A 23,987-nucleotide genomic window follows, 5' to 3' on the forward strand; every position below is an offset into this window, starting at 1 on the left:
GATCACCTGAGGTCAGGAGTTCAAGACCAGCCTGGCCAACACGGTGAAACCCCATCTCTACTAAAAATACAAAAATTAGCTAGGCGTGGTGGCACATGCCTGTAATCCCAGCTACTCAGGAGGCTGAGGCAGGAGAACCACTTAAACCTGGGAGGCGTTTGCACACCAGCCTGGGTGACAGAGCAAGACTCTATCTCAAAAAAAAAAAAAAGAAAAAAAAAAGAAATCATAAAAGAATCTTTGCATTTTCATGTTGTTAGATATTTTAATAAATATTCCAAGAACACTGGCAAATAGTATTCAATATTTTTCTATTGAGTACATATTATTAATACCTTTTTGTTCTCTTATATTATTTTATGCTTGATCTGTAAAAGACTGAAAGGAATATTAAAAGCTCCCCCCTTTTTTTTTTTGAGACAGAGTCTTGCTCTGTCACACAGGCTGGAGTGCAATGGCACGATCTTACCTCACTGCAACCTCTGCCTCCCGAATTTGAGCGATTCTCCTGCCTCAGCCTCCCGAGTAGCTGGGACCCACCACAGCCAGCTAATTTTTGTATTTTTAGTAGAGCCGGAGTTTCACCATGTTGGCCAGGCTGGCCTCAAACTCCTGACCTCAGGTGATCCACCAGCCTCAACCTTCCACAGTGCTAGGATTACAGGCGTGAGCCACCACACCCAGCTAAAAGCTCCCATTTTTATTGTATCCATTTCTGTGGATATGCCAGAATTATTTCTTGCATAGTGTTTTGAAAATAACATATGAACATGGTAACAAAAGAAAATTAAAATATGCCAATTAATTTAAAACATATCAGTTTTCCTTTTATTAAGCTACCACCATTAACAGTTCCTTATACATTTCTCCAGAAGCAATCTGTGCGTGCCTTTCCCCCAGTAGAAATATTATACAATCATCTGTCACTTAACATCTAACAACAGGGACACATTCTGAGAAATGCATGCTTAGTTGATTTTCTCATTGTTTGAATATCATAGAGTGGACTTAAACACAAACAGAAAGTATAGCCTACTGCACACTTAGACGAGATGGTATAGCCTATCCTCCCAGGCTGCAAACCTGTACAGTATGCTATTGTACTGAATATTGTAGGCAACTGTAACACAATGATAAGTATTTGGGTATCGCAACAGAAAAGGTACAGTTAAAATATGGTGTTATAATTTTATAGGACCACTGCTGTATATGTGGTCTGTCATTGACCAAAGCATCGTTATTCGGTAAGTAACCATAGATACACTCTTTTTAATACAAAGGAGTGTATAGATAAGACTCTTTTGCATGTAACTTTTTTCTCATTTAACAACTCTTGTCTCAGAGACCTTTCCATATAAACAGATATTAAAATCTTCCTGATTTTTTAAAATAATGACTGAATAGTTTTGATGTAAGGATATACTATAATTTTAAAAGTAGATTATTATTGTGGGCATTTAGCTTGTCTCTAGTTATTATGAACATTATATATATTACAGTAAAATTCTTTGTGTGTACATTTCAGTCTATTGGCAGGTCAAGTTACAGAACTGGAATAAATACATCAAAAGCTGCATCCATTTAAAATTATGAGATATAGCCAGGTCACATTTTAAAGTAATTATGAAAATTTAAATTCCAAACAACAGTGGGTGAGTGTCAGTTTCACATTTTTACTGTTACTCTGTATTTTTTAACTTTTAATTATTTGCTAATGTAATAAGTGAAAAGGTGAAGTCAATCTTGTTTGTGGAGCTTTTATATTTCTTCTTTGAACTGCCTATGTATTTCCATTCCCCATATCTAATAAGATCTTGTTTTTCTCACTGATTTGTAGGGTCTTCTTTACAAATTGATAAAGTCAGCCTTTATATATTAGATGTTAACTACTTGGTATGTAATGATTCATGATTGTTTTGTTTTTGTTTTTGTTTTTTTGAGGTAGAGTCTGGCTCTGTCTCTTAGGCTGGAGTGCAGTGGTAGGATCTCAGCTCACTGCAACCCCACCTCCCAGGTTCAAGCAATTCTCCTGCCTCAGCCTCCCCAGTAGCTGGGATTACAGGCACGCACCACTATGCCCAGCTAATTTTTGTATTTTTAGTAGAGATGGGCTTTCACCATGTTGGCCAGGCTGGTCTCGAACTCCTAACCTCAAGTGATCTGCCCACCTTAGCTTCCCAAAGTGTCAGGATTACAGGCTTAAGACACTGCACCCAGCGTGATTGTTAATTTTTAAATGAAATTTTGATAAATTTTTAAAGGGCTTTATTAAAAATATTTTCTTTCATTTTAAAGTAAGCATTATTAGATTTTAGTATTATAACCCCGATCAATTTTTGTCTTTATTTCTTGCTTATTCTAGGTCCAACCTTTCCCAATTAACCTTTCTTGGTTTTATTACTTGAGTTCAACTTTTCCGTACCCTATTTTTATTAATACAGAGCAGGCTTCCCCAACCCCTGGCTTCAGTCCCTGACTTGTTAGGCACTAGGCCATACACCAGGAGGTGAGCAGTGGATGGGCAAACAGGCTTTACCACCTAAGCTCTGCCTCCTGTCAGATCAGTGGTGGCATTAGATTCTCACAGGAGCACAAATTCGATTAGAACTACACATGCAAAGAATCTAGGTTGTGCGTCCTTATGATGATCTGAGGTGGATTAGTTTCATCATGGAACCACCCACCTGCCTTGGTCCGTGGAAAAATTGCTTTTAATGAAACTGGTCCCTGGTTCCAAAAAGGTTAGGGACCGCTGTTCCAGAGTACTTTATTTTGGGTAACATCTTAATCAACTTGAATGGTAGTAAAAAGAGTTGATACATAAAATAAGGGATTTACATGTATTAGGCCAATCTTTTTAACAATCCCATGAGATAGATGCTGTTATTATGCTTATGTTTATTTTCTTTAGATGAGGACACAGAAACACAGAGATTGAGTAATTTGTCTAAAGTTACGCAGTTGGTAGTTGCTAGAGTGTGGGATTGGAATCCAGGCAAGCTGGCTCCAAAATTCATGCTCCAACCATGGTCTCACTTACTTGAGGACATTGTCCTGGAAAGGTAGTGGATGATATACCTGGGGAGTCCTGTTATCTTTGAGGGTGGCATTATACTGCCCTTGTGCATAAAAAGAGTAGGGCTGGGTGTAAAATTGTTGGTTCACATTTTCTTCCCCTTCTAAATTATATGTGTATTAATTTATTCCCATCTGCCATGTTATGTTGCTAATGAGATATTTGAAATTTTTTCTCTTTGTAAGTAATCTGCATTTTTTTGGTCCAGAAATGTGTGAGTTAACTCTCATCCCACTGTGTCCTTCTACTTTATACATTTTACTGTCATATTTAGATGTTTTCATTTCATTGATGTACCTGAATTTAGTAAAAACCATTTTTGTTGCAATAGTTATTTATTTATTAAATCAAAGTATAATATATACATTAAAAAAATCAAATAGTGCCAAAATACTGTGTCATGGAAAGAAAATTCCCCAAAGACAACTTTTAACCCTTTGCATATGGGATCCTAAGAGTGGCAATGTCGCCATGATGTTTCCAGACCTAGGATTTGGCACCATTCATTGTTGGTTTTGCTAAAACTTGCTCCTGCTTCCGTGAACACCACTTATGGTTACCCAGTTTGAGCATGCCATCTATTTTTCTCTTTGGAAGAAAGTCCCTACCCTTTTCACCAGTTTTTCTTCACAATTCTCATCAACCACTTCTCAACAGCTACATTTTTATCTTCAAAATACTCAGTTTGCTAATACTTCTAATTTGCTATGTGACCAGAATTGTCTCCCTATTTGTCTCATTGTTGATTCTCAAAGCAGAAAGCCAATGAAGAGTGTTTACGTTGTTATGGCTGCATACATGTGTCTCATAGCCGGGCCAGTAGTTTCATCAGATGACGTTACATTTTCCATACGTCCACTGTCATCGAATATTAGATACCATCAGGTTTAAGACTCTCATTATTTTATAATGAGAAAAAAATAACTCTCTAGCAATTAAACTAAGACCTGTCATCAATTATAACATGTATCTTGATTGCAAGGATGACAAATTGGGAAAAATCACTCATCTTATAATTGATGAAATACTGGAATCAACACCTCTCTTGCTCACTAGAGTTCTTGACCTGGAGGCACAGCCCATTCCACAGTCAGTGTTGATGTTCTCATGCATGAGCCATGTGTCTCTCAGATGCAAGGGACTCATTTTCCAGATGCATAGCACAGCATTCAAGAGTGTAGACTCTGGAGCTAGACAGGCTGAATTTGAAACCTGGCACCACTTTGAACTCTATGAGAAACTGGGGCACATTATTTAACTTCTCCGTGCTTGTTTCTTCATCTAATACACGGAAATAGTAATACTGCTTACTTTAAAGGTTTATTTTAAGGATTAAATTAAGTAAAGCATATGAAACATTTAGAACAGTACCTATCACAGTGTGTTTGTATTTGTTAAATATAATGACACTGCTCTGTGAATAATCTCCTTGCAGGCTTCTTACTGCTTAGGAGTGAAATTTAGTGTCCTCAATCTTCCTCCAAAGAAGGAATGAGGATACCCAGCAGGGAAACAGTGTTCTCCAATGAATTATCTTCATCCATTGTTTTCTTCTCTCTGCAACTTGTCCCCTCTTTATATTCATGATGGCTGAAAGGTTCAATGTTGTGGAACTGATTCCTACAAATTCCTTAGAAAACTACATATATATGCTTGTCACATATTGACTTTGTATCTGATATATATCTTTTTTAGAACCCCAGTCGAAATTTAAGACATTAAGAGTCCAACTGCAACCACTTCTTACATCTATGTACTATTTCTTGGATCCGTCGTCTTTGACATTTTGTTTATTATATTCATTTCTTTTTCTTTTCCCACTTAGTTCTTAAGTAATTTCTCAAACATCTGCTAGTTTTCAGTCATTTTTATATATGTACCAGTCTGTCTCTTACTAATTCTATTGTATTTTAAAAATTATATTTTAATTTTAAAAAAGTAGCTGGGCATAGTGGCATGCGCCTATGATCCCAGCTACTTGGTAGGCTGAGGCAGGAGGGTCTCTTGACACTAGGAGTTCAAGGTTGCAGTGATTTAGGATTGTACCACTGCACTTCAACCTGGGCTACAGAGTGAGATCCCCATCTCAAAAAACAAACTGTATATATACACACACACACACACACACACACACACACGTATATAAATTTTTATTAGCATTTTGCTATACCTCTCATTTTTTGTCTCTTTTACATCCTTATTTTTTCAGTCTACTTAAAGTTATATTGTACCACTTCATGTAAAATGTAGAAATCTTGTAGGTATCTTTGTTCATTTACCAATTCCCCCATCCTGTATGCTATAAATTGTCAAGTATAACATCAACATATGGTATACAACACCACGATACCCTGCCCTTTAGCAATGCTTAAAGAACTTCCTTTAGCAATGCTTACAGTACATGGGTACTGGTGATGAGTTATTTTTGTTTGTTTGTCTGAAATTTTATCTTTATTTTTGAAGGATATTTTTGTTGCATGTAGATTTCTGGCTCATAGTTACTGTCTTCTGGTCTCTATTGTTTTTAATGAGAAATCTTCTGTCATTCAAATCTTTATTCCCCTGTATTCAATATGTCATTTTTGTGTGCCTGCTTTAAACATTTTCTTTTATGTTTGATTTCTATCAGTTTGATCCTAGTATTATTTAGGTGTAGTTTTCTTTGTAATTTCTTTGTAATTATCCCACTTAGAGTTTGCTGGCTTTTTGAATCTGTAAATGTAAATCTTTGAGCAAAATTGGAAGATTTCCCACCATTATTTCTCTAAATATTTTTTTCCTGTACAGTTTTCTCTGTCCTTTCCTTCTCAGACTGCAACTACATGTATATTTGACCTTTGATATTGCTTCACAGGCTTTTGAAACTCAGATAAGTATTTTCTATAATTTTCAAATCTTTTTCCTGATCTTCAGATTGTTGGATAATGTCTATAGATATATTAAAATCCACCAAGTCTTTCTTTCATTGTTTCTGATGTAATGTTAAATGAATATTGAATTTCAGAAATTATAGTTTTTATTTACAGAATTTCCATTTTATTATTTATTATAATTCTATTTTTTTAGATTTTCTATCTTTTCATTCATTGTGAGCATATTTTCCTCTATATCCTTCAGCATAATTATAATAATCTCCCTATCTGCTGATTAGAACATCTGGGCTTTCTCATGGTTTGTCTTCATTAATTGCCATTTTTCTTGCATATGAGTTATATTTTCTCATTTCTTCATGTGTCTAGTATAATTTTATTGTTCCTGAATATTGTGAATGGTATGTTGTTTAAGGAGGCAAGGAACTTGTCTGGAATCAAACTCCAAATGAAAATCTCAGTTCACATCTTTTAGTCTTAACAGATTCTTTAAGTCCTTTCCATGTGTGTTTGGTTCAACAATTGGCTAGAGATTTGAAAAGATTTAATTCCTAGAATTTGAAGATTTTCCTCCTTGGTTCTCTCCTTTCTGTGATTTTCCCCCTTCTCTTTTCAGCTATTATCATTTCCTCAAATTTTATATTCTGATTTTTTTTTTTTAACTAGTAAGACTGCTACTTTTTGTTTTATTTTTTTTGAGACAGAGTATCACTCTGTTGCCCAGGCTGGAGTGCAGCTGACACAATCAAGGCTCACCACAACCTCTGCCTCCCAGGTTCAAGCAATTCTCCTGCCTCAGCCTCCAGTAGCTGGAATTACAGGCACCCACCACCATGCCTGGCTAATTTTTGTATTTTTAGTAGAGACAGAGTTTCACCATTTGGCCAGGCTGGTATAGAAATCCTGACCTCTAGTGATCCACTTACCTCAGCCTCCCAAAGTGCTGGAATTACAGGCATGAGCCACTGTACGCGGCCAATACTGCTACTTTCTATTAGAGTTTTAGGACAGTGTCAACTGCAGCCTTCCCTGAAGCTCAAAAGCTTTTAAAAAACAGGACACTCACCCAGTGCCATTCCTTCCTTCTATGTGTTGAAACCCCCTCCACTCTCTGTTCACTTTTGGTCACTCTTCAGTGCCTTTATGTAGGAGTTTTAAAAATATTTTGTCCAGAGTTTATGATTATTCTCTGTGGGAGGGTTGGCTCATTAGGGATTACTTAGCATCAGAAACAGAATCAAGCTTTGTATGTTTTATCTGAAAGGAATCTACTCATTGGAGATGCTTCTCTTACATAGATGCCATGTCCTCATACAACTCACTGAGAATAGTAATTCCTGATGATTTGTCATGTTTCTTTGTAATCATTTTTTAGTGGACATTTATTCTGAATAACTTCTGATTTTTGAACTGCTAAATCTTATAATTTTGCTTGGTTTGATGATTTTATAAGGTGGCAGGGAAGGCATATCTTATCCAAGTTGATAACTAAGTGAGATTCTCTTGGAAATTTTTACCTTATCATGTTAGTATAGTCCTGCAGTAGACTCACCTTTTTAATCCTTAGGTGGGCTCTTTACCTAGAATTGTCTGCAACTTCGTCCACAATAAATCCCACACAAAGTCCTAGTCTTATAGAATATGAATGATAGACTTCTCCTCCTCTTCTTCCTTTTAAATAGCACTATTACATATTTCCTTTTTTCCTTATATTCCCCTGTCATTTAAGTGACATTTTATTTTTAGGGGACTCAGGGAGGATAGTATATTTGTGGCCTTGGGTCCCAATTTTCTATATAAAGTCAATTTGTTCACATTCAATTAGGAAATGCTTAAATATAATCTTTCTGCTACTATGCAGTCTTATTACTGGTTTTTAACACATTTTAAAGGTATTTGAAGAGTTCATCATGTACCTTCACCTATGTGTTTAAAACAACAATTTGCTATCTCCTGATTCTGTGAGCTGGCCAGCTCAGTGTGGCTTTCTCTTGGATTCTCTCATGTAGTTGCATCAGATGGCACCTGGGCTAGAGTCATCTGAAAGTTGGGGCCGGACATCAAAGATGGTATTCACATGGAGCTCATGCAGCACTGTCCACCAGAGAGTCCACGCGTGGCATCCTCATGTCACTTGGGCTTCGCACAACATACGGGCTGCGTTCCCAGAGGGAATGTTCCAAGAGGAAATATCTCAAGAGCTGGGAAGCAACTGAGTGAGTGGTGCTGAAACTAGCACAGCATCACTACTGCTATAATATTTTGGTCAAAATAGTCCATGTGCTTTCATCTTTAAAATGAAGTAATTGTTTTATACTTTGAGAAAAAAAATGCGTGTATACAATATCTCAAAGTGATTACACATACAGTTATCACATACATATGATAATTTCCTTTTCCCATTAATTGAACGAATTTTACATATTTATTCTGAGTCTTATGTTTGTTTTGGTTAACAACACTATTTTCGAAAGTAACAAAATCACATTTGCTGTACTATAATTCAGATTTTATCCATTAGGCTCTCCTTCACCTACCTTACTTTGCTCTCTCAATTCGAGATGAAATGTAGATTAGTAATTTTTGTCTAACTTCCCAAATAATTTTTTGGAATGATTGGGGCGACTTACATGGTATTAATTGACCTCTTAATACAATGTCAAAGAAGGCAATTCCTGTTGGCAAGGGGACCTCCAGCTTCATTGAGAAGCATTCAATTAGATGGAAAACAGATGCTTATTTTTGTCTTATAAGCCTCAATGCAGGTTATGTGGTAATTACTTCGAAGAGCAGGATAACAATTTATGTAATCAGCAGGACCCTATAATTACTAATGCATAATTTCTAAACAGCATTTAGCAAAATGAGGCCCATACATACACTTTGTAATGAAAAAGATGTGTTTGACACAGCACTAAATTAAATTTAAAATTTGCATATTTTCTTCCAGGAAATGCATGAGCTTCGTCTGCTGTATTTTGCTGGACTAATTGTGCCTACTTCTAACTGCCTTATAGGGCCATGGAAATGCTGAATCACAGTGACAACTGAATGGGGGAATAAAAACCAGGAATAGAGAAGGGTTTCCTTCTCTCTTGTTTAGGATGTTAAAGCATCATTCTGAGAGAAAACTTGCAGAGCTACATCTAGGGAACCTCTGTCCACTGAGAGTTTAACATTAAGATTATACAAAATGCAGAATGCAAGGGCTAGCAGAGAACTTAAAATTATCTGCACTTATTTCTTTATTTCAGATGGAAAAACTGAGACCCAGTTAAATGAAACAGTGTGTACACTATGAAGCAGTTGGTGGAAGGAGTGAAAAAGTACCCGCCTCCCCACAGTCAGGCTCAGTCCCATGAAATTCATTCCACTATGGTAGTCAGATCGTATAGAGTTAGTGTCAGACAAGCCACACAAACCATTAGCCCCAGGGATATTGAATGTTTCTGTGGTCTTTTAAAATTTACATGTACATTTGCATTGCCAGTAGTTTTTTGTTTTGTTTTGTTTTGTTTTTTGAGATGGAGTTTTGCTCTTGTTGCCCAGGCTAGAGTGCAGTGGTACGATTTCAGTTCACTGCAACCTCCGTCTCCCGGGTTCAAGCAATTCTCCGGCCTCAGCCTCTCAAATAGCTGGGATTACAGGTGCACACCACTGTGCCAGCTAATTTTTTTGTATTTTTAGTAGAGGTGGGGTTTTGCCATGTTGGCCAGGCTGGCCTTGAACTCCCGACCTCAGGCGATTCCCACGTCTCGGCCTCCAAAGTGCTGAGATTACAGGCATGACCCACCATGCCTGGCCTACCAGTAGGCTTTTAATATCCCAGAAGATGCATGAATGTAGAGTATCTTCTACAGGTAATTTAAACTCTGTACACATTAAGAAATTTAAATACCAGTTATTTACGTTCTGAAAGACCACTAATGAGATCACACACCTTGATGAATTCTTACCTACAGTTCCTGAAGTCATGTCAAGAGGATTACCAGTCTCTTCTTCAAAGCTCTGGACCTAAGATATCAAAATGCATCAATGTCATTAGAAATTTTGTCAAATAAATTCACTTATTTTAATCAATATGTAATGAGACTGGCAACTGATAAGAGGGATAAACATGAGATCCTGAATTGAAATAACTTACAGTCTGCTGGGAGGAGGTAGCGGGGACAAGGTACCCGTGATAAAGATTCAAAGAATTAAAGAAGTTGAGGAAAGGGGAAGATCACGTCTGGATGGGCTGATCAATGCTTCTGGAAGTTGTACATTTGAAAGACATTTAAATAATAATATTTCTATTCTAGATTGTTTTTGCCTTCCAAAGAACTTAAGTGTATTTGGAGAAAGCTAATTAGGGCTTGATAAATTTATGGAAAGTAATTCAGAAAATTTAGTTGCTATATAATGCTTAGACATTTTTTAAAATTTTAGTTTCCAAATTGCTAGAACAAAATTTATTTTTGAAATTTTTAAAGAAATTAATGAATATTTCTGTATTGATGAAAATAAAGTTATCATTAAACAAAATAATGCATATTACTTCTAAAATAGCAATACAGCTAATTATAGAAACATGATACATAGAAAAAGAAGGTAAAAAAAACAGGGCTGGGCTTGATAGCTCATGCCTGTAATCTCAACAATTTGGGAGGTCAAGGTGGGAGAATCACTTGAAGCCAGGTGGTTAAAACCAGCCTGGGCAATATAGTGAGACCCCATCTCTCCAAAAAATAAAAAGAAGATAAGAAAACAGTTACTGTTACTCCAAAAACATTTTGGAGTATTTCTTTGAAAGTTTTCTTTTATATACATTTATTCTGGATATTGTCATGTAGTGAAATTTTTCGCTCAGAAATTTGAAGCAGGAATTTTTATTCCACATCATAAAATTTCTCTGAAAACATATTTAATGACAGGACAAGAGGCTGTTCTCAGGAAGTACATTAGTTTACTTAACAATTCTCCCACTCTTGAAATGTTTTCTAAATTTTGCAATTAGAAATAATGATGAGGTGAATATTCTTGTTCATAAATCTGTATCTACATGTCATATTACTTATTTGGAATTGATATTTGAATACTGAGAGCTGAATCAAAGAACATAAACATTTTAAACACTGTGGTACATATGGCCAAAAATGACTCTAACCCAGGAATAGACTGGAGACCATGAGGATATAATGCAACTGTAATAAGAAAAAATTTTTAATCCCTCTTTTTAATCCTTCATATCTTTTTTTCAAATAAGTTACTTTATACTTGTAATCTATTAGACATACTCTTAGCATTATTTTCACTAGTGTTGGTAACTCAAATCAGTGAGTGTCATATGCGTTTTCAAATGTAATAAAAAGTTTTGGCTATGACCATTATCATGGAGAAAAATCCACTTAGGGCAATGTGAAGCACATGTTTGTCTTTTGAAAAAAAAAGGAAAAGCCCCATTCATTTCAAATGAAAGCCATGTGTATTCCTGGGTTATTCCACCTGAGCCAAACTTATTAATTAATACAAAATAAAATAAAGAAATAGTTATAGCTTTTGAAATATTCCCCACCTAATCAAGATGTTGACTGGGATTGTTTAATAATATGATTAATGTTCTCACATGTGACTTCTAGAGAATAGGATGCTTATATGCAAACAGGAGGGAAAGCTAAAAATTATTTCTTATGAATATGAAGAAGCATCCTACCTTGAGTTTACATTGCACAAATTTTACAAGTATCAAATTCACTTAATGTATCTGGGAATTTAAAAAGAGAGGGGCTGACTTAATTTTACTAAGTAAAATTAAACAAAAAAATGTTGATTTTTCCATTAAAAAATCTATGCACAATTTTGTTGAAATTATACTTTTGAGAAGTGAGACAAACATTGCCAAATTCAGCTCTGAGTACAACTTTAGGGAAAGCATCATTGGTTGATCTGGAGGCAAAATTTGGCCAATCGTACTTGAAATTCTGATAGCTAGATATTTAAGTACATTGGCTCTTGTTTTAAATGCCATGAAAATCTGCCAATTTCACACATATTTTTCATTTCTTATAATTGGATTTTAAAATTTGACATTGAAAAATAAATATTAAATCTGGCATTGGTTTCTGTTTAAGATACAATCTACCCAAGCTTCATTTACTCATGCACTGGTATTGAGTGAAACAAGTATTTTTTCCCCAGTGAGAATGTAATATTTTATATGCACTTTTTATTAAAAATGAAATTCAAGTAGTGTGTTTCTTTTTTATCATTTTTAGGACTATCTCTGCCTTACATACACACACAGTCTCTCACACACACAAATCCTAGAACATAAAAACACCAAGATGGCTGTGAAATTTGACAGAATATTTTGTTTTCCTATGAAAGCCATCCTTACATTAAATCAATATTGTCAAATTCTTTGGATGTTTACTCAATTAACAAATATTTACTAAGTACCTACTACGTGCCAAAGAAACATGTGAATTTGCTTTCTTTATTTTGGTGTTGAGTTGTTTCTACTCTCTTCCCAAATATATACTAATATGTAGTATTTTATTGAATAATCGTAAGTTAAAAATTCTTGAAAGTATACCAATCAAGGACTAACATTCTTTTCTTATTTATTTATATAAAATTTATCAAATTTGATAAATTTGATGTTTGTCTATTCCTTTCCTCTGAAATTTCAATGGCATACTAGAAATATTATTTTTCTCTAAATCAGTCTAGTTTGAAGCAGAAGAACCTTCAGGGACAATAGAGTCTGATGAGGCTTGACAATGGGTTGGAGTCTGGTGACACTTTTTGTTTGGATCCTAGCTAATAGCAGGTTGACTTGACATTCTTTTACCTTTTATTTATTTTTTATTTTTATTTTTATTTTTTTGAGACAGAGTTTCACTCTTGTCCAGGCTGGAGTGCAGTGTTGCCATCTCAGCTCACTGCAACCTCCGCTTCCCAGGTTCAAGTGATTCTCCTGCCTCAGCCTCCCGAGTAACTGGAATTACAGGCACCCTCCACCATGCCCACCTAGTTTTTGTTTTTGTATTTTTGGTAGAGATAGGGTTTCACCAGGTTGGCCAGGCTGGTCTCAAATTCCTGACCTTAGGTGATCCACCTGCCTCTGCCTCCCAAACTGTTGGTATTACAGGCGTGAGCCACAGCTCCTGGCCGACTTGACATTCTTTATAGTAATTTAACTATTGGCTTGGTAATTAAATAATCTTTGCAAGATTAAGTTTTAAAAAATTCTTTTTTTAGTGCCTTCTCAGTTTATCCTCAAATCAGGGCATTTGACCAAAGGTATTTCTTTTCCTCTTTTTATTATCGTTATTCATTTTAATGCTACTACTTAAATTCAGTTTAACATTTTAAGGTTCTTTAATTTTTATACAAGGCATATATGTGCACAAACATACATACACATACATAGATATTAGGAACCTTGACATCTATTTATTTTAAAATAATTTTTATATCTTTGTGGGATGCAGCTATGCCAATAGGCATATTCACCTGACTCCATCCTATTCTTCTTAATCACAATTTTAAATTGTGATTAAGCCTTACTTTCTACAAATTTCTTTATCCTCTCAGCCCCAGGCTGGCTAAGAATGCCTTTACTTGCTCCTGGAATACCCGACAATATGTCTGTGTAGTGATGTAAAGTGTATCAGTAGTGCTGTCTCTATGCCTACCATCTTATGGTGTCAGTGCCCATCCCTGCCACTTCTCTGTAGCTCCCTTTTCAAGGCAGATTCTGTTACCGTTTCTGTGCCTGGCACATAGAGGGCTCAACAGAGAAGTAAGCCCACTTTGGAATTGGCATGTAAATATCCTGCCCTACTTTTAGATAATTTAGATGAAAGGAGAGAAAAGCTTTGTTCCTCCTTTGTAACGACTTATTTGTAATTATACTAAATAACAGAGTTAACAACAAGTTAACTCCCAATCCTAGCTGCCATTATGAATAGACAGATAAGCAGACATGTATATGTATTTTTTGGGGGGGGGGGAAACAACTCTGAGATGTACAAGTGAGAATGTCATCTAAGTGAAGATAAAAACTAGTGTAAATGAATGAAGGTAGGGATGGATGAGCAAAAAACGTGTGTGAAATGAAGGTCAAGCTATGTGAAAATCAATACATCCCAAAGCAAACAAATAAACATCATACTAACACCCTAAAATCAAGACCATACCCAAGTCCATACTGCTTTGTCTGAGGCCCTGTGTTAGGCATTGTGGGGGAAATTATTTCCAACACACATCCCCGGCCCTAAAGGAGCTGAGAGTTTTTGGGGGAGACAGCACTGACACACACTCAATCTCTGACATAACGAGCTCACACTGCTAAAGCCATGAGAACACAGAGAAGAAGTGGTCAAGGTAAGTTTCACTGAGTGGGAAGTAGTTGAACTGATCCTTGAAGAAGATAAAACATGAAAAGTTAGAGAGTAGATAAAAAGCACACATACAGGTACATAAAACAATTAAGCAAAAGCAAAGTCAGAAATGACCTATGGATTCAACTGTGAGCAAGAAAAAGGAAAGACATTGGAGCAAGCAAAGGCTGGTTTCCTACTAGTTTATTTCCAACAAAAGCAACTAGAATGACTTTAAATCACTAAACTGACTCAGAACACTAAGATGTAATGCTGAGGGATTAAAACATGAAGTGGTGAAATGAAGTCTGGAAAACAAGGGTGCCATAGTGAAGGTTATTTCCCTTAGGAGGTTGGGCACGTTGGTGCAACACTGACCTCTTCCATTTCAAACGAGTCTGGTCCTTTACCCGCAAGACGAGAGAAGCACTTGAGCTTGTTAGTCTGAAATAAGTTCTCCTTCTGAGTTTTGCCCTTGACTGACCCCTCAGACACACAGGAAGGAGCAATCTGCTTGGCTGGCATAGATGAGCAAGGCCATTGCTTGCCCAGAAGATCGTGGGGAGGATAAGGTACCAAATCATCACAGGCTTGGAGAGACTGATGTTCTACTGACAGAGACAAATGATTCTGCTTGTGCTTGATTGAGGTTGCTGCTAGCTCTGCTCCACACTCCCATGGTTTTGTAAAGGGGATAAAAACTTCATCTTTCATCTTGAAGGACTCTGATGCCTCCGGGTAACAATCCCTCCTGATGTTCTGTTTTGAAGCTCTCCTTATAAGTTTACCCATCCTTCTTCGATGCTCTTTGGTGGCACTCACTGAGGTTCTTTGCACACTCTCTCCTCCAGCTTTCTCTTCAGCTCTGTTTGGCAGGATGCTGACATCATTCAGCAAAGATGAGAAGGCATGGGTCACACGGTCCAGGATTTCCAGCTGTCGGAAACGGCCTGCACAACACAAGAAACAAGAAAGTTTTAGACTGGGTCTTTTTGCTGAAACTATTCATGTAGTAAAAACTGAAGACTCAGTTAAAATGAAATTTTCAAGATAGGAAGGACATTAGGCTCTTGAAACTGAAGTTTTTCTCAGTATATGCCATTACTATTATGGAGATGATTTCCCTACGCAATAAGATTTTGCTGTGTTGTGGGGAAAGTGAACAGCTTTTATATTTAGTTGAAGACACATAATTATATAGATTCATATATGCCTATAGTTTTTATGTGTTAGGTATTAAAAACTGTAGGCATTGGTGAATCTGTATACTAACATATATTAAAGAGTGAACCCAGTGCTATCAACATGAGGCTACCTGAATATTCCTCCATGACTCTATGTGATGTATATTCCTACCATCACTTACATCATCCCTATCCAAACTGTCACCTGAGAGTGTGGAAAGATCATGGCATATAGAGTTGGAAGGCCTGGATCCAAATCCCAGGTCAACCATTCACTGGATGTTTGAGCTCAGAATAAAATAACTAAGAGCTAAACAGTGCTAGAGCCATGCCAGGCACATAGTAAATGGCCAGTCTTTTCATCTCTCATGTATTTTTCACATCTGTCATGGTCACTAAAGCAAAACTGTGAAGACACAATGCCATGTAAGTATCAGTTGTTAAAATAATGATTATAAATGAGCAAGACTTAGGAAGGGAATATATTCTCCTCAGTCTTTCCAGAGAAGATAGTCATTAATGTAAAAACCCATTTGCCCTTCAAAACAAACCAGCTCGTCAACTTGTTAAGCCTTTCTGGATGATCTGGGCCATATGCAAGTACAGTATTGACTTAATTAGCATGTGGAAGAGACCTAATGCAGCAGGGCTAAAGTGAGAACATATTGCCAGTTTGAAAAAAAAAAAACATGGAAAATATTTTTGGTATCTCAAGATAATAAAACCATTGTAATACAAATGGAATATTTTGTTTTTATTACCCAGCCTCCTCTTAATCACAGTGATAGCATGTAAGGTTGCATAACTCAGCGAAGGTCAAGGACCACATAGGTAGGCAAGGATGTTGTCTTTTGTTGTGTTTGCACCATCACAGCAATGTCCCTGACTCTCATGAGCCAGTGCCTACCTGTTTCTTTTACCTAAAAGAAGTATTGACTAATCATCCTTCTACTCCAAAAAGAAGTGACAGATTTCTCCCAGAGGACTGTGATATTTTTCCAAGACCTATAGGAACTGTGGGGTTCGTATGTTTTAGGATAATTCTGATTACATGAAGCTGTAGTTGAAACTAAATCTCTTTTGTGATCCAGAGGGTACAATTGAATGATAATTCAACTTTTATGATTGCTTTACATCCATCCATGGTGGGTTTTTATATTTAGACTAAGACAAAAACCTACCAATTTAATTGGCTAAGTCAATTCAGAGAACACAATAGTCTGAAGCGTCAGATAAGTGTTTTCTTTTATTTTTGCCTTTGGGTAAATTGAACAACGGACTAATTGATTCTCATTTCCCAAGTTTAAACGTTTGTGTTGACTTTGAATGAGATACAATTTTCCATTCTATCTGCCAACTAGCTTTATTATTGGTTGCTTTATATTTGACCTTCTCTTTTTCCCTGAATCAAAGGTTATGTTGTAGAAATAAGAGTGCACCAGAGATCACAGAATCAGGGACCAACTCCTAATTTCTCTGTAATCCATATCTCAATTTCTTTTGTGAAATATTTACTTCATAGCAGCTCAAATGCTATTCAAATATTGGTAAATGACATTGTTCTCCTGAAATAAAGGAATGATCAAAGAATTTGCATCTCTGTGCTGCTTGCAAGAGGAGATACAAAGAACAACATTAATTGTGTCTAAAAAGTAAAGAAATACTGCATTTCAGCACCTTCGGCTTTACATACTCACTTAAAAGAAAATATCATTCCTGAAGTTTGGGACCATTTTACCCATATGAAAATGGGAGAAACAGGAGCTAAAATGAGAACTCCAAGTAAAGTCCCTCTTCCAGATCATTGCTTGAGAAAAACACTTTGTCTTTCATGACTTTCCTCTTAGTGAATTTATTTATTTAAAATAATTTATTTGATAATCAGAATTTTGTCAGTTCCCCCCTCTGGAATTCCTCAAACTCTGTACTATAGACAAGGTCTTCCTCAATGCTTCTCCAAGATGCCTTTTGTATTTATGTGGGAAGGTCTTCCTCAATGCTTCTCCAAGAGGTCTTTTGTATTTAAGTGGTTTTGAAATGCTGCACTGCATCCCATCTAGGAGACTGAAAGTGCACCTTAGCATATTAAATCAATCCTGCAGTAAATAAACCTATTGAGCTGCAAAGCATCTTTCCCCCAAACTGTTTGAGCACAGTACAGACACCCCCAAGAACATCCTTGGTAATGTCCTAGAGAAAAGGATTATACGATTACATTGATCACCAGCTGAAGAAATATAGCAACATGCCTGATTAACTATAAGGTTTAGACACAGTAAATCAGGAGGCACGGCAGATTAATAACTATCACTTACAGCTCAAGGTATAAACGATAGTGTTCTAAATCTCATAAATGAAGAAATTAGGGTTTCACCTAATCATTCATGGTAATCCTTGTCAGATTCCAGTTTCTCTGCCTCCTGGGTGTGTGGCTATGGTACATATTAGTGCTTCCCACCATTACTACCAGCTTTCCTCCTTCTGGGCAATTGTTAGGGTTGTACATTCCCACTCACTTGGAGTTAGGTGTGGCCATGTGACTTATTTTGGCCAATGAAGTGTGAACAAGACCTGCTGTGTGTAAGTTAGGACCAGAAGATTGAAGAGCTGAGTATCATTTTCCATTTCTACCTTTCCTTATTATTGCAACTAGTGAGGTTCCAGATTAGAGGCCGTATTCCTGAGTGAGGACAACATGGAGCAAATAGATACTCCTTTCTCCCGAACATACACACCAACTCCCACTGGACATATAGGATGACCAAAAAATTCATCTTTTGTGTGTGAAGTCACTGTAATAGAGGGTTTGCGTGCTACTTCACACAATCTCCTCGCCTACACTGTGGCCCACCTGCCCACTCATTGCCAATGCTGAGATGCAAATGCCACGGGGACCTCGCTTACCGTACAAGTTGGGGTTCTCAATGTCCATTCGCTGCTTTTGAGCTTCAAGAAAAACACGGATGTTGATCCCTCTGGCTGCTGAGCCACAACCAAGGAATCTGGTTGGGATTTGCGTGCAGATGTCTGGCTCATCGGCACCAAACCCCAGATCCAAGAGAATCTCCACTGGATCTTTCTCCCAAAATTCCAGCCATTCAGGAATGCTGTGGTAAAAATATGAATATCTTTATCCAAAACCAGTTAACCCCACGCCATTTTTTTCTGGTCACCTCACCCACCCAATCTCCCAGATGTTGCGTGAAAGAGGATCCTAAATAGACAAATGGTGCATTCACTAGCGTTCCTATATGCTTAAAGGACTGACTGCACCCCCACTCAGGGACCACTTGCCTGTACTTTACATCCAACACTGTGAGTTTACTTAACTGGCTTCCCATTCCACAACAGGCACATGGGAAATTAGATAGGGCAGGGAGACTGCAGGACAGACGCCAGCCAGAGGCAGTGCACTGACAACCACAAAGGAGTGGTCACTGAAGGCAAGAAATGAAACAGAAAAAAAAACAAAAACAAACAAACAAAAAACTGTAAACAGTAGACTCAAAGAAGGCTATTTTAAAAGAGCAACAGTCTGCAGCATCCTGAGCAACACAGATCTGTCCAGGATATCACTAAAGAAAGACTACAAGAACTGATGTTTACAAATAATGATTATAAGTCCCTAGATAGAATTCAAATGTGTTCTGTATGATTTTTATACTTGGCTAAGAAACAAAAAATGCTTTTATCAACTTGATCTAGTCCACTTTGGCACTTTAAATGGTAAACATCAATTAGTTGAAAATTATATTTATAATTTTTACTAAAATTATATATTTAATTTGATTTATATATATAACTATCTAAATTATTTAATTTTATTATAATTATATATATATTACAATTCTATATTTAATTGTTCTATTTATAAATATAAATGGTTATATTATGTAAGCCAGTTCACGTCTGAACTTTGCCTAAGTTACTAAGCTAACCCAGGAGACTACAGGAGTCTTTCATGGATTCCATGGGAATCAGACCTTTTGATAAGATTTTACCAGGTTTGCTTAGCACTTTTGTTGAAGTTTTTGTTTGCCTTTTCTTTACGCGCAACACTAATGAGCCTATTTGGGAGAGTTTAGATAATTTTACTTCAGTGACTTCATAATTGAAATCGGATTAACTACAATTCATTTACTTAGCCATTTACACATTCAACAACAGGTAACTATCTCACTGGGGATGCCCACTTACCAGATACAACCAGCATCATGTTCACACTTTTTTTTCTCTTTAATTATTCTGTATCTCTTTTTTAAAAAACTAACTTATTTATTTTTAATTGATAAATAATAATTGTGTGCATTTATGGAGTACAGTGTGATGTTTCGATCTATGTATATGTTGTAGAAATAGTCAATCGAGCCAATTAAAACACCCACTACCTCACTTGTGGTGAGCACATCTGAAGTAATATTCTTTTAGCATTTTTGAAATACACAATAAGTTAATATTAACTGTGGTCACCACACAGTACAATTGATTACTGAAACTTATAATGTGAAGTGGAGATGGCTCCATTTGGATATCTTAATCATGGGATTAACAGGGGAATCAGGTATGCCAATCACTTGATTACACTGACACAGACACCTGAATATAAAAGAGGTTCAAGAAAGAAAAAAGTTCTGGTGAGAAATCTAAAGTTGCATGAAAGATTTAATCTGTTATCATATTGACTTCACTGTACAAATGTTTATCCTACCCATTTATACATATATTTATTGAATATCTGTCATGTTCTAGGTTCTGTGCTAGGTACACATGGCACAAAAATGAACATAGTTCCTGCTTTCCAAAGGCTTCAGTCTCTTGACCAAGAATATAAGTATCAATTGGTCATTAAACATATTTTCATATCATCATGAAAATATCATTAACTTTTTAGGTAACTTTTAATGGTGGAAGAAATTAGATGTACTGACTTTGTTAAAAAAATTTTAATAGTACACATAATGCTCTCACTCCCCTCAGCTATTACCACCACAAGTCCTGACCCTCTTCCAGTTAAACCCATGTGTATCCTTCCAGACATTTTCCTATGCAGTTACATACATGTTTTACGGTTTTCACTTGTTTGCTTTATGTATTGTAACATACTGTATGTACCTTCCTGCATCTTGCTTTTTTTAATCTTAAAAAATATGGCATATAGATCTTTCTAAGCCAGTATGTGTATGTCTACCTATTCTTTTTATCACTATATGGAATTCTGTAAAATGAACTGGCCAATCATTTATTTGTCCATTTCCCCACTGACAGATATTTAGTCTGTTTCCAATTTTACTAACTCTTTTATATTGTTATTGCAAGATGAGGTTTGAAAATCTTTTATTCATTCTCTCATCCATTCATTCAACAAGTACCTATTTATAATTTCATGAAATCCATTGTTGCACAGAATGATTTCTCTGGTTGAAAAGCACCTGGAAATTACATACCTTTGTGGTACACTTGCAGTAGAATAGCAAGAGTTGAAACTGGTCCCTCTGGATAGGGTGGGAGTTTCTGGAAACTGATGCAAAGATCTACAGTTGGGAAAATACCAACAATCAGATGTATTGATTTAGATAGTCTCCTGGGAGGTCATTGTGAATCTTTTCCTTCCAGAGCAAACATTTGCATTTCCTCTTAGTCTCTAGTAATCCCATAATGGCCACACCTTTGCAGAAGAGAGCTTGCAGTGGAGGAGCTGCTCCTGTTTTCAAGAGTGTTGTATTGCAGAAGATGTGAGAATTTAAGCGTTAGTACTCGCTAGCGTTAGTGCCCGCTAGTACTCATTATGAAGGTGACAGAATGTCTCACTTTTGACAGATGGCATATCATTGGGGAACCTTTCAGGAACACAGCTTTGCTAGGCACCAACTTTCAGGAAGAAGTTAAAATTATATGCTGAAAGAAGTACAGCCAGCCGTCACTGAAGTGACTCTACATTAATTCTCATACTAGTGAAGGATTTCATATCGCATGGCTAACACTCTGTAAGTGCTATCTCCAGTGCTCCTGTAGCCATCCATATGCATTTCTAACAAACTCCTTTACTATGGAAAAAAAAATGAACATCACTATCCAATAGGCCTGCTTTGCAGATCATTTGAAAGTGCTTCCAAAGAGAGTGGAATCCTGTCATAATATAGTTCAGTTTTATATACATAACTCAGCTATACCATGGATCACATCTAGCCCCATCAAATATAATAGCCAGTTGGCATATATCTAGAATTTATTAAAAATACAACGCAGATATCAATGTTTCCGAGAAGAACAAGTTATCCTACTTGGGTTGCTGACTTTGTTCTAGCTACATTTGCTAAGAATAGCTGGGCCAGGCACGGTGGCCACGCCTGTAATCCCAGCACTTTGGGAGGCCGAGGTGGGTGGATCACGAGGTCAGGAGTTCAAGACCAGCCTGGCCAAGATGGTAAAACCCCACCTCTACTAAAAATACAAAAATTAGTCAGGCATGGTGGTGGGTGCCTGTAATCCCAGCTACTTGGGAGGCTGAGGCAGGGAATTGCTTGAATCCGGGAGGCGGAGATTGCAGTGAGCCGAGATCGCGCCACTGCACTCTAGCCTGGGCGACAGAGAGCGACTCTGTCTCAAAAAAAAAAAAAAAAAGAATGCCCTTTACTTGATTCCATTCTGTAAAGTTGAGAAAGCGTGTTTTTCTGGATAATAAAAACTCTGGTGTTAACAGACAGTTGAGCTCCTTGAGCCTCAAGGAGAGGCAGAAGATACCCTTTCACTTACTACCCCACCTCAGTTTTCATTAGGCCTGCCATAATTTCTTTTTCCTTCTTTGTTTGAGGGCCACACTTTATTTTGTAAGGTGCAGCAGAGCAACCCAGAAGCAGCCTGCCCTTGGATCCAAGGAGAACCAACACAGGGTCACTGTTGTAATAAAGCTTGGAAACATGAGTTGGTCACAGAACCTGGCTCTCATTTTCCTCTTCAACAAAACGAGAGTTGCCTGAGAGATTTCTGTGGTCTCTTATAGCTCTATGATTCTATGAGTAGCAAAAACAACCAATCCTGCAAGGAGAAAAATCTATGACAAATAGCATCTTAGGTGTGAATTGGTAGCAGCAGGGGGATGCAGTACTGCAGATTTGGTTTACAACTAGTTGGAATTATCCTGAAAATGCGAGGGTGTACAAAAGCACAGGAAGCAGAGTTCCTAACCTGAAAGAGCTCATAGTGTATTCTAGTGGTTTGTAAAAGAGTGTGGCTGGAAAAGTCATCTGAAGAACATGCACAAATACAGATTTCTGGATACTACCTCCAAATGATCTGGTTCAGTAGGTCTAGGGTGGGGACTGGGAATTTGCATTTTGATGAAGTTCCCCCATAATGTTAATGCTGGTGTTCTGGGCACCACACTTGAGACCTAGTGTTTTCTCCAATGAAGAGACTCTCACTGCTTTCTACCTAACATTGGAAATTGTATATATTATTGTCCAGTAAATAGAATAATAATCAATTACTTCAGCAAAATGAAAATATTGAATGTAACTGTTTTATAAACAGGTCCTTGTGAACAGTTGCAGTACAGTAGAATGTCATTTATGCATATGTTCTAATTAAATTTCCCCCCACATCAACATTTGTTGATTTAATTTGCTCACAATTTTATGATTTTTAAAGAACCTCTATTTCTTTCAAAGCTGATGTAAACATTCTAGGCACTTGCGACTAAACCAGTGAACTTTCACGAGATCCCAAGAGCCATGACAATATTAAGAAAACTTCCCTGCTTCTATTTTATTCAGCAAAGGTGTGGCGTAAAATATTGGCATGAAGTAACACTGATTCTGCTACCTACCTCATGTAGTCTTTCACAGTCATTTGAACCATCCCTTGTTCACACAAAGAAACTGCAACAACAACAAAAAGTAGAGGGGAACTTTATTTTGTTTTATCTTGTGGAAGATTTTCTCAACCCCAAATGAAACCAAGGTAGAATTGAATTTCCATATCCAAGGTTATATAGGCATGAAATACAAGGCATCTCTGTAGTGAATAGACAGAATGAAATCAATGACCACATTGTATGACAAACACGTGAAGAAATGGACTGGCTCAATAGAGAGGGAAGTCAGTGCTAAATGGAGTATTTAGCAAAGGTTTAATGGAGGAAGTGGTACTTGTCTTGGATTTTTAATAATGGGAGAATTTGATGGCTGGAAAAGAGGCATTGCCCTTAAAAGAGGTATCACCCTTAAAGAGAAAAAATGTCTATAGCAAGTGCAAAGCAGAGTGCTAGGGGTAGTCTGATTAGCTCATAGGGCATTTCGGGATGCTCTCTCATGGTACAGGAAGTTGTGAAGCAAGTGTGGGGACAGGCAAAAAATAATACACAAAGGGCCCAGCATGTATTAAGCATATTCCCTTCATTTGTATCATCGAATCCTTCCAATAGCCTTATAATTAGAACCTATCCTCATTTTTCAGATTAGAAACTGAGATTCACAGAAGTTTAGTAATG

At 36.8% G+C, this 23,987-nt stretch overlaps 1 protein-coding gene across 1 annotated transcript in view; it reads right to left on the minus strand.

Moving 5' to 3' along the window:
• ITPRID1 (ITPR interacting domain containing 1) overlaps nucleotides 1-23,987 on the minus strand; it is a 117,596-nt gene that overhangs the window by 49,682 nt on the left and 43,927 nt on the right. Inside the window, exons 5-9 of the mRNA XM_045388992.3 lie at nucleotides 23,325-23,376; nucleotides 20,944-21,030; nucleotides 18,404-18,606; nucleotides 14,694-15,265; nucleotides 9,903-9,960 (exon numbers count right to left, since the gene is read on the minus strand). Of these exons, the coding sequence (XP_045244927.2) occupies nucleotides 9,903-9,960; nucleotides 14,694-15,265; nucleotides 18,404-18,606; nucleotides 20,944-21,030; nucleotides 23,325-23,376 (972 nt within the window). The remainder of the gene's footprint in view (nucleotides 1-9,902; nucleotides 9,961-14,693; nucleotides 15,266-18,403; nucleotides 18,607-20,943; nucleotides 21,031-23,324; nucleotides 23,377-23,987) is intronic.

This window comes from Macaca fascicularis, chromosome 3 (genome assembly GCF_037993035.2).
Source record: "Macaca fascicularis isolate 582-1 chromosome 3, T2T-MFA8v1.1".
NCBI classification, from domain to species: domain Eukaryota; kingdom Metazoa; phylum Chordata; class Mammalia; order Primates; family Cercopithecidae; genus Macaca; species Macaca fascicularis.